General features: G+C 59.1%; 1 protein-coding gene across 1 annotated transcript; it reads right to left on the minus strand.

Moving 5' to 3' along the window:
• Window positions 1-1264: 1264 nt before the first annotated feature.
• On the minus strand, window positions 1265-10436 carry SERPINA1 (serpin family A member 1). Its single transcript, XM_045451952.1, has 5 exons — window positions 10318-10436; window positions 5273-5931; window positions 3624-3894; window positions 2186-2333; window positions 1265-1518 (listed from the first exon to the last, which is right to left on the minus strand). Exons 2-5 carry the CDS (start codon window positions 5925-5927, stop codon window positions 1282-1284), a joined length of 1311 nt encoding a protein of 436 aa, XP_045307908.1. The 5' UTR covers window positions 5928-5931; window positions 10318-10436; the 3' UTR covers window positions 1265-1281.
• Window positions 10437-11431: the final 995 nt, after the last annotated feature.

An 11431-nucleotide genomic window follows, 5' to 3' on the forward strand; every position in this document is an offset into this window, starting at 1 on the left:
TGAGCCACGTGGGATTGCACCTACGTGGCCATTTTGACCTCAAAGAGGTGCATTTCCTATGACCACGTAGTTGTTTCGATGCACGTGCGCCCCAGCGAGTGGCTCAGGGGGGCATCACTAGATTTGTACGGGGTGGGGGCAGACCGGCCACAGGACGAGCACGTTCCCGCGAGCCCAGGGCGCTGGCTCCCTCAGGCTGGGGGTCTGGCAGGACTTTCCGACTGCTGTAGCCCTCCAGTGAGGCTCAGCAAGGCAAGAAAGAGCCACATGGCCCTTAGTGAAAAGGGCTGCTCCCGGCAAGGCCACAGCTGTGGTATAGGAGTTGTGGTCTCCCTCAGAACACTGCATGGAGGGCTGTGGGGCAGGCATAAGGCAAGATGGAAAGTGTCCCCTGTCACAGCTTAGCCGAGGGAGGGCAGGTAAGGCTCGTGGGCTTGATGACCTACTTCCTTTGCCATGACCGAGGAACCACTGTGATGACTTTCCAGAGCCGTTCACAACTTGGCCACATGATTAGGTAGAAGAGGACAGAGGTTGTCTTGCGGGGGGGGGGGGGGGTTGGGGGTGCTGGCCGCCCGGGACTAGTCTGAGCAGGTGACACAGACCAAGACCCAGAGGCCCATGTGGGGAGCAGAGCAGGTAGAAGTCCCACCTGCTTCTAGGAGTAATGTTTTCTCCAGGAGCAGAGAAGGAAGAACGAGGGCGGAAGCACATGTTCCCAGTCCGGCCCCGCTGAAAAAGTTGCCAGGAAAGATCGGCCATAGATGTTTGCAGGAAAGAGCTCCGACTGGTAGGAGCCTAAGCCCGGCTCAGGTGGGAGGGCGGGATGAGGGAGAGGAACCAAGTAGTCTCCCTCTGCAGCTGGAGATGCGGCAGCTCAGTGCCCCTGTGTGAGTGGGAGGTTCTGGAAGCAACAGGGAGGCAGCCTCGAGGTTGAGGGGCAGCAGGGGGAGGGGCTGTCGTGGGGGGCGCTGCGAGCACCAGCGGGGCAGGGGGAGCCCAGTGGGAGCTGGGGGCTGGGGGCTGGAATCTGAGCCCTTGCCATCCCCCCTCGGGGACTCCCAGATAAGACTGAAAGCCTAGAGCTTTTCCAGAGTGACCGGGGCAAACATTTCGCCCCGGCCCAGCACCGCTCCCAGACAGTGGGAAGGCCTGATAGAGAGTAAACAGTGGACACCAAAGGTCGCCGTGACCCACATTCCACACACTGCCGGGGGACGGAAGGGGAGACTCAGGTGAAGGATGAAGGATGTCACACACAAGCTTGGGCCGGATCATTCTTTAATGTCTGTCGTCTGGGGAGGGGGCTGAACCCAGAAAGCCAGGTATTGTGTGGGTGGGGTTCACCACCTTTCCCATGAAGAGGATGTTCTTGGTGTTTCTGTCGTAGAGGATGATCACAAAAGGCCTGTTGAACTGGATAGTTGGGGGCATCGACATGGGGATGGCTTCCAAAAATGTGGCCCCAGCGGCTTCTGTCCCTTTCTCGTCGATGGTCAGCACGGCCTTATGCAGCGCCTGCAGGGCGAGAGCACGGCGGCCTGTCCTGAGTGGGGATGGGCTGCCGTCCCCAACCCAGCCCTGGGAGCGAGGCCCAAGGAGGCGGGTGTTGCCCAGGGAGGGGCTTATGTGGGCCTTTCTCCACCTGGCCTGTCCTTCCCCGTCCATGGCCTCCCTCCCTGATGTCAAGCACCCTGGGGCCCAGGACTCTGACGGGGACCTTCCTTGCATCTGGTCCGCACCAGGCACTCAGTTCCCAGCCAGCCTTCGAGCTGCGGTTGTGGCTTTAGTCACCTTTAATTTTCTGAATAAATGGTGTCTTTAGGCAAAATCACTCATTCACCTAGACGCAGTGATTGGCCAATGGCTCCCAGTGTCACAGACGCAGGGGCAAAAGTCCTCTGAAATCCCTGAGCTCCAGCCTGCCTTTGTAACTATGGGTCCATCGAGGCCCAAAGAAGGGAAGGCCCTGGCCAAAAATGACCCAGAGTGTCAGTGCCACAAGTGCGGAGGAGGTCCCTAAAGTGCCAGAAGCACGTGAGGCCACCTCCTCCATTGCCACCTGCCCACATTCCAGTCTCAGTGGATCCAGGGCGCTCGTCAGGAACCTCAGTCTGCAGAGGTGTTTGTGTCCCTTTGTCCCCCACACGCACCAGTGGCCAATGGCCACCAGGGACACACTCACCTTGGACAGCTTCAGGGGACCTTGCTCAGTGATCCCTGAGAGGTCCGCCTCGTTGCTGAAGACCTTGGTGATGCCCATTTTTCTCAGGACGGTTTGCAGGTCGTAGGTTCCAGAAATGGACAGTTTGGGCAAATGTACATTGGCAGACCTGTGACGACGGTTCGGAAACAAAGGCGTTTCACAGCATTGAGCGTTTCATTTCTGGTTGTTTCTCCCTGTCAGTGGCCCTCGCCCTGCCCCCACGGGAGCGCTGGAGGTGTGCACGGGTTATTCCATTTCTAGCTCCTCCACCCCACCCCCCACCCCGGGGTCAGAGGATGTAGAATCACAGGGATGGCTCGTCCTGCAAAGTGTCAGATGCCCCCTACTGCCTCCTCCGAGCAGCCCTCCAGGAAGTCCCCTGGGGAGCGCTTAGCGCACTGCCCTGCAGGGTCAGGTGTCCCCCACACCGGGACCTCCCCAGAGCCCGAATCCCAGGGGACCGTGGGGTGAGCGTGGAGGGACATCTGCTCGGCGAGTCATGCGTGAGCCCACAGGCCGAATGCCCCGCTCTGCTTTTCCGTGGGGCCAGCGTGTGGCCCCGAGCAGGGTCTGCCAGAGCGAGCTGACTGGCACCGAGGCTCCGCTCGACCCGATCCGGATTCGGCACCGCCTTGTTCTGCTTTCAGCCTCTGGCGCAGGCAGCCCAGGAGTGGGGCGTGGGGGTGGGGCGAGGAGGTATTCAAACTGCTATTTTAATTGTATCCTTATGCTCTTTCGTGAGTTTATATTCACTTAAGCACGGATATGCTTATTATGTATTCTTCTGGGTGTCAGTTTCATGTATGAATTGTACTTGATTATTTATATACGTTCCCATTGCTACATTCATACGTGCGTGTATCTTGTCATCGTGTGGAGGATAAAATAGGTCACGAGGGCTTGGGCGTTTTTTGCACTAATTTGGGGTGCACGCTCATGCATTACCTCACTACGGGGACCCAATCAGTCCACACCGGTCTGGTGACAGAGGAGCCCAAACCTTGCTCCAAGGTGCGCCCGAGGGTCCCCCCTCCGGGGCCTCTGCCTTCCCGGCCGACCCCAGGCAGGCTGTCCCCGTCCGGCCCCGGGCGTTGTATGCTCTGACTCCACATCCGCTGCGCCCCCTCGCCAGAAGCCCACCTCTCCCTTCGTGGTCCTCCCAGGGCGCGTGCTGGCACCGGGAAGGGACGGTGTCCCCGGTGGGGAAGCGAGTCCCCAAGGACAGGACTCTGGCCTCCTCACCGCGGGCACCGTCCTGTCACGGAGCCCGGCCGGTGCGGTCTGAACGATGCCAGCCTGGGTCTGGGACACCAGGTCCTGCCCCGCTGTGGGGCGCACGGGGCGTGCGGCCGCCCTCCCTCCCTGGGGCCCGGCCGGACGCGGCGGCTCCCGGGTTGTTCTCTGGTTTGGGAATCACCTGGAATGTCTCTTTTCCAGGGCCTTGGCCAGGATGTCCCTGTTCAGCATTTCCTCCAGCTGCTGCATTTTGCCCTGGTCGGGCAGGATGAAGAAGGCGGTGGCGTTGCCCACGTAGTCCATGAGCAACGACCAGCTGGAGAGCGTGTCGCAGTAGTGGACGTCGAACATGCCCAGGCGGCTCATCATGGGCACCCTGACCGTGGTGTCCTCATCCACGTGGAAGTCCTCCTCTGTGGTATGCTTGGGCTCGAAGGGCTTCTCCCATTTGCCTGGAGGGAAGGGAAGGTGGGCTTCAGCCGGCGGTGGGGGAAGGTTTGGACAATAGGGTGGGATAAAAAAGCCCCGAGTCTCCTTGGTGAGACAACTTCTCTCCGAGCCTCAGTGTCACCACCTGTAAAATGGGACTGCCATGAACGGTCTACTGAAAGGACGTTGGAGAGAAGAATGCAAGCCTGGAGGAGGCTCCAGAAGGTCTATGATATCGAGGCGAAGGCCTGCCAGTCTGGATTTGCAAAGCGAGCATTTTTACTTGTATTTCTTGCTCATGTATTTGAGGGTGGCTTGGGAGATGCTAAATGAAAATTACTGACATCAGTCATACTCGGCACGTCCCTGTGGGAGTCTCCCTGTCCCTTGTTAGCGGGTGGCTCTTATCATTCAGGAAATCGCTCTCGCCCCCACCCCAAGCCTTTCCCTGGACCACTGGGCAGAATGGCGATGCCTGGGTAGCTCCCCTCCACTGCACCGAGAGAGCAGCACTGTCCGGGCAAGGCCCAGAGGGAGGGCGCCCAGGAACCCCTGTGCCCAACTTCCCCATTGCACAGGGATGGAGACTGAGGCCGGAGAAGGGCCAGACCCACCAGAAGTCACACAGCAGAGCTGGGACCTAACATCTGCCCGCTCTGGCCCCGTGCTCTCCATCACACTCTTGCCTCCAGAGCGAGGAGCCCGCAGCGGGGAGGAGGCATCCCTGGCCTTGCTCTTACCTCCCTGCCCCAGGCCATTTCCACTGCCTTGGAGTGCCCTCTGGGGCCTGCAGGCACTCTCCACCGCCCCCCTCCACGTTGCCATCCCTCGGGGAGGAGGCCAGGCTGAGGTTCAAGTTCAGCTGAGCACCTGCTGCGCGAGCATGCAGCCCCATGTTCTTTGTAACTTGTTCAGTCCTCACAGAAACCCGCCAACAAGGGCATGATTATGTGTCCGTTACAGAGAAGAAACCAGAGCCTCAAAGAGGTTAGAGTCAAATAGCTTAGAGTCAAATAGCTAATAAGCGATAGAGGAAAGGTTTGCACCCTGGTGTTTCTGTCTCCAGAGCCGTCCCTCCCTCCACCGCACTGGAGTTGTCAGAAGTGTGTTCCCAGAATGCCCCTTCCCTTCATATGCTCTGCTAAGCCTGCCTGTTTCACCGCCCTCCCTGCTGGGGATTGACAACGTACACTAGGACGTTAAAGGCTCTGAAAAGTCCTGCAGTGAAGAGGATGATTTGACTGTCCCGCCCATCGTCCCCTGACCTTAGTTGACTAACATATGCAGAGGTGCACTGATTTAGTCACCCTGCCCTGCCACGGCAAGTTTAAGTACTGTGTGTTTGAGACTCTTTTTGGACGTTCTCATGGGAGTCAGCTCAGGTGGCTGTTACAACCTTACCTTTAAAGAAAATGTAATTCACCAGAGCAAAAACTGTGTCTTTGTCAAGATCTTGGACCAAATCCACAATTTTTCCTTGGGTTCCCTTCTCTACGTAGTCGTTGATCCGTTTCTTGGCCTCTTGGTTGTCTCCGAAGTTGATGGAGAAGGCTTCTGAGTGGTACAGGTTCTTGACGTCCTGCAGAAACTTGTTCAGAAGCTTCACGCTCTCGTTGATGAAGAGGCCACTGCCGGTGGTCAGCTGCAGCTGGCTGTCTGGCCGGTTGAGGGTGCGGAGAAGCTGCTGGAAGCCCTCGTGGACTTCACCCTCTGCTCTCTCGGTGAGGTTGAAACCGAGGCCCTCCAGGATCTGGGTGCGAGTGTCACCCTTGCTCCCCAGAGACAGCATCGCAAAGGCCGTAGCGATGCTCACGGGGGAGAAGAAGATGTTGGTGTGGTTGGACTCACGGGCCACCTGGTGGTACATGCTGAAGGTGAAGTCAGCCAGGTTCAGGGCGATCTTGTGGCAGGCCGGCCCCTCGTGGTGCTCATGGTCGTGTTGGGATGCAACTGTCTCCTGGACAGCGTCTCCCTGGAGACCCTCAGCCAGGGAGCAGGGGACCAGGCAGCACAGACCCGCCAGCAGGAGGAGGCCCCACGTGATGGAGGATGGCATCGTCCTGGGAGACAGAGAGGGGGCACCACGCCCACGTCAGGCCGCACGCCGAGTCCCTCGGCCACCGACTGACATCACGGGAAGCATCCACAGCTTACCGAACCCCTACCGTGTGCCGGCCCAGTGCCGAGGACTTCCCTTCGCCCTCATCATGGAGGATGGAAAGGCTCTACAGGGCTCCCCACCTGCCAGGCCCCCTTGTAAGCCCCTTGCCGTCCCATCTCTGGCCCTCTTGTAATGGCCTGTGACCCAGGGCATACGACAATCGTCCATTTACAGAGGAGGAGACCAAAGGCCCAGAGAGGTTTAAGTCATCTGCCCGAGGCCGCAGGGCAGGGAAGTAGCAGGCCCGGAATCACAGACCCGGGCAGGCTGGGTCTTGGCAGTGGCACTAACACCCGCAATGGCCTGTGTGCCACGGTCCCTGCTCCACAAAAGGGGAAACTAAGGCAACAATGAGCACGGGAGATTTGTGCACACTTACCCGGGAAATGGGCCGGATCAGGCTCAGGTACGACTGGATGGGAACGGGAACACTTCCGTGAACTCTTTTTATTTACCGGACACGAGGCTGCTGCCCAGAGGGGGCGAGATCTCGCCCAGTGACACACAGCCAGGTCACAAGGGGCCGGGGGGGCCGTCCCCACTCAGCACGCAAGGTGAGCCTCAGCCCCTAGCACTTTTGCCGGAGCTGAAGGACAGCCCCACAGGGGTCTGGGGCCTCGGCCACGTGAAGGGGGTCCAGTCCCTGCAGCCAGCTTACCCGCACATCCTCGCCACACCTCCGTCCCAGAGCTGGGGTCGGCGGTGACGTGGAGGGTCGACATACCGATTTCCCCAGTAGATTAGGGGTTTGTGCGCGTACGTGGGGCAGGGGGGTAGGCGTTGAAAAAGCATTTCTTTTTCCGACGGACCTGAGTTCTCAGGTGGGCTTTGTCACTACCAGCTGGGTGACCAGGACAAGCTACTCAGTCTCTCTGGTTTTCCTGTTGCCTCCTATAGAGAGTGAGCTTGTTGGGAGAATCCGGTGAAGTAAGTCGGACACCAGACTGAACCCTGACGGGTTCTGGCGGCTGGCAGGGGCTGCCAACCAGAGGCCTTCAGAGGGCAGGCCGGGGACGGACATGGGTCCCCTGGCTCTGGGCACACAAGAGGAAGCAGCAAGGCTCATGGCTAAACCAGCTAGAGCAGGCTCTGCCTGGCGCTGGTCAGAGTCCACATCACTCACAGCGACCCAGAGCCCGCCCCGCCCCTCTGAGCTCCCCCTGCCCCAGATGTGGCCCCGCCACGGGCCACCAGCCTGCACCCCCTCAGCACAACCTTCTGTCTTCACGGGTGGGGAAACTGAGGCCCGAGCAGAGGAGGACGTGCCCACGGCCACGTCAGGTAGCTGTTTCTCATGGAACGAAAACCATCGAGCACAAAAAGGCAGGGGAATCCTTAAAGTTGGAATTTGAAACCCGGCGGGGAAAAAGCTGGGAATGAGAAACGTTGGGTCTCGTGTAGCCTCCCCGACCTTTACGGGTGTCTTTGGGACAAACCAGCAAGACCCAGCACAACACTGGCTTCTCTCCACCACCCCTCTCCTGGCCTTCGTGGCTCTAAATAATCCAAACATGACCGACCACACACAGGTGGGGGGGGACATCTGAATGAGTTTCCCCTGCACCGAGGTTGGATTCTCCGTTAGCAGTGGTCTGGGTTTGGTGACGCGAAATGGAGTGAGGGGTGGGGCGAGGGGAGGTGGGGGGTGGGAGAGGCTCCCTTGGAGGAGGGAGCTGCTGGCTGGGGGGCTTGGCTGGGGAGGGGCCGCCGCCATCGTGGGCACAGCCGTCTCAGTGCGTGTAACATCGCCTACTCTGGTAAAAAGTCTGAGGCCCAGAGAGGGTCAGGGCCTTGCCGAGGCCACACAGCGAATCGGTGGCACTACCACTTGAACGGCAGATCGAGACAGCCGTGTCCTCGGGTCTCAGACTCCGTGGGCGTCAGAACCGGGCCCCGGGGGACGCTGACGTGGGGCTTGAGCCTCCTCTTGGCTTCCCTTTGCCTCTCAGTTGCTCCTTCCAACTCAGGGCCCCCAGCCTTCTGCTTTCTCCACGCCCTTCTGTCAAAGGCGGCACTCGGCGCCCCCAGAGCCTGATGCTGGGGAAGATGGTGTCCTGCACGGGGAGGCACTCCCGGAGGTGTAGAGACCGAGCTTTAAACCTCAAGAATGAGGACGTCATGGTGACATTTCCGGCATCCAGGGCAGGTGGGAGCAGTCTGCCAGGGAGGGGGCCCGTGAAGTGAGCCATCTCTTTGCCTAGTCAAATACCATTTCCACCCACAAGCATAAAATGAATGATCCAGGGTGACCCAGTGGCGTCCAGGCGAGCCACTGGGGCATCAACCACCTGCTAAAACCTGGCCCTGAATAAGCCCAGGTGCGATTCAGCTCAACCACCTGTGGGCGATAGCCTTGGGCAGGTGACTTCACTCCGTTGACCCCTGGCTTCCTGTCTGTAAAGCGGAGGGAAGATGCCTGTGCGTGGCAGATGTGAGGTGCAGACGAGGTGACGGGTGAGTGGGCACCTGCCAGGTGTGGACGCCCTCGTACCTACGCACAGGTAGGGTTCAAGTGGAAAAACTGGCAGGTCCCTTCCTGGCCGGTTGCCGTATTGGCCAGGACCAGAGAAGAGGGTCCGTGCTCAGCGATGAACGGCCTCTGAGTTTCGGAGAATTTTAAATTCAATTCTGTGCCCAAACCTGTGCCTCAGCATCACCGTCACTGTCATCGTGTCCAGTAAATACCAGGTGTTTCACTGTCTCTGTGTCATCTAATGTCCCCGACAAAGCTTACCCTACGAAGTGGGAATTACCATCAGCCCCGTTTTAGAAATGGAGAAACTGGGGTCACAGAGGTTACGTAACTTACTGAAAGCCATAGACCTGGTTGCTTATGAATCTGGGATTTCATCTTAACTCAGCATTTTGATTCCGGAACTTGGCCGTCCGTCCTTCTCTGTGTACAAAGCTGAAGCCAGACACCTTGAAACAGGAAATCGGTGCAGTGGTCTGGCTCAGGGAAGGGGGGGAAGCATCGCTTGTGGCTGAGCTCAGAGGCTATGAGGCCAGAAGGCTTGCGTTCAGTTCGATATCAGCTGTGTGACCTTGGGCAAGTTACGTAACCTCTCTGAATCTCCGTTTCCGGGAGATGACCAGCGTGCATTTCCTCATGGAGCGACGGTGCAAATTAAATATGTGCAAAGTGCCAAGAAACGCGTCACACACTGTCAGCTGTCAGGGAGCCTCAGCCGTTACTGATATTGTTATGGACCTTTTGGAGCACCACGTGGGAGTCTGGTGGCCTTGGCCATCTTTGTAGCCTCCGTCTCCAAAAACCGATGACAGAGACATTTTATCCTTTCCGTGCTCCGGGGATCGAGGCTGGAGGGGTGGGGTGAGGGGAAGGAGGGCAAAAGCTGTCTACGGTTTGTCCGAGGGGACAGAGAGGTTGAGCAGTGGTCCAGGGTCACCCAGCATCAAAGAGGCCTCGAGGCCAGCCCAGGCTTCCCATTCCCCAGCTGGCACCCAAGACCCGAGACAATTATGTTGGCAGGGGGAGGAGGTTTGGGAACGTGAGCTCTGGAGTTAGGCGGCCTCAGTTTGAATCCTGCAGAGTGTGTAATTTGGGGCAAGTTCTAAACTTCTCTGTTCCTGACTTCCTTATCTGTAAAATAGGAATAACCTCAGTAACCACCGCAAAAGGCTGCTATGAGGTCTAAAGTCCTGACCGCGTGTAAGGAGATCAGCAGCCGCCTGGCTACAGCAAGGGCTCAGGAGCACAGCGCCGAGCCCCGAGGACGGTGCCCTCCCAGGGTTTTGGATCTTGCACCACGAACGAGGGCGCCCAGAAGCCCACGGGCAGGGAAGCCCAGCGTGGTTCTGATCTGGGCATATCCGCGGAGGATGGAGTGCACGGCTGGAACTCTGGGCTCCAGTCCCACCTGCCTCCCCCAAGCTCCCTATATGAGTCCGGGCTCCCCACTGTCCCTCTCTGGGCCTTATCTTTCTCACCCTTAGAAGCGGGGAGAAGATACACCCCAGGCACAGGGAAGACGGTGAGCCCTGCAGGAAGCAGCCCATGGGGAGGACACAAGAGCTCTGCCACCCTCCCTCCCGGGGTCCCACGTCCACACCACTCACAGAGGGCCAGTGTTCTCTCCAGTAGGACCCGGGGAGGCCCTAGGCAGGCTTGGGAGCAGAAAAGGAGCTCCAGGGCTGCCCTTGCTGTGACGACAGGGGGTCCGGCCCCGGCCTGTGCCACCCTCTCCGCATTCCCGCGGCTTGCCTGGCAGGGCAGGGGCCCCGAGGCCTCTCCGGAGGCTCCCCCAGTGGAAGGCATACTTACGGTTTACTGTCCCAGGCCGGGGCTGGTGACCGAGGCTGAGGAGACAGAGCCTAGTTGTGGTTCGTATTTAAGCAGTGGACCCAGAGGGACGACGTGGGAGGCTGCTGGTGAATATTAACTAAGGTCACCCCAGTTATCAGAGGAGCAAATAGGGACTAAGTCCATAGGCCAGTTCTGAGCTGCCCACTCGCACGGCCCCTGTGTGCTCTGTCTGGACGGCACGCAGCCCTCTGTTCCCTACACGAAAGGGAGTCATTGTGCCCAGCTCATAAACCACAGCGTCCTGCATCCACGGGGGTGGGGGTGGGGGTGGGGGCATGACTCAGGCACTCTTTGGGACAGCATCACTTTGGTGGCTTACCCTCCCCCTGGGGAGTTCTCAGTGGCTGCCCCACTGGTGGCAAGGAGCCACCTTGAAATGCCTCCTGCTGGAGACGCGCTGCTGCCTTGGGCGCGGGCGGGGAAGTTAAAAGCACATTTGGCGGACAGGGACACTGAGGTCCGGAGCGGAGAGGTTGCTCGTCCATAGTCAGCCAGCTAGCCCCAGATGCGAAAACCCTCTCGATTTTCCTGAGGGGTAAACGGGCCATGACCAATGCTGACACAGCCGCTCTGGGCTGGCACGGGCGGCCACAGGCACAGGCCAGGGGGCAGATGGCAAATCGATAAAGAAGGGCTGTGCTGCCTCAGGCAAGCTGCTTCACCTCTCTGAACCAGGAGGGGCTTTTGTCTGCATCGTAGGGGTTTGGAAGTCCGGCTTCCGAGCGGGGGTGTCGGGGGACGTACGCGACCACTTCTGTAAAGTGCCTGGTGTACAGAGGGCTCTTGCGTTTGGCCCGCACAGCCCTCTGCTCAGCCCTGCTCTCCAGGCTTCTCCGGGCAGGAGGAGGCTTAGTTCTTGGCCAGCCTCAGCCTGTTACTGTTTCCACTGGGTGTGGCTCCCGGCAGAGGAATGTGGTTCACAAGCTGCTTGGAGTGTTCTGGGCATGTGGCCCTGTTCTGGGGCTATTACAGCCCCCTGGAGCGCCGCTGGGGGCGGAGATGGTGGGACAGGGTAGAGGCTTGGCAGGGCCTCACTTGACCGTGATCCCTTTAGAAACCTAAGGCAGACCTC

Source organism: Leopardus geoffroyi, chromosome B3 (genome assembly GCF_018350155.1).
Source record: "Leopardus geoffroyi isolate Oge1 chromosome B3, O.geoffroyi_Oge1_pat1.0, whole genome shotgun sequence".
In the NCBI taxonomy this organism is placed as follows: domain Eukaryota; kingdom Metazoa; phylum Chordata; class Mammalia; order Carnivora; family Felidae; genus Leopardus; species Leopardus geoffroyi.

Bases quoted from the DNA above. Each gene is read 5' to 3' on its own strand.
- SERPINA1 (XM_045451952.1), bottom strand. From the start codon at position 5,927: ATGCCATCCTCCATCACGTGGGGCCTCCTCCTGCTGGCGGGTCTGTGC. The intron at 3,895-5,272 runs GTAAGGTTGTAA...CCTTCCCTCCAG, and splicing joins GAATTACATTTTCTTTAAAG to GCAAATGGGAGAAGCCCTTC. The intron at 2,334-3,623 runs GTGATTCCCAAA...CCGTCGTCACAG, and splicing joins CTGGAAAAGAGACATTCCAG to GTCTGCCAATGTACATTTGC.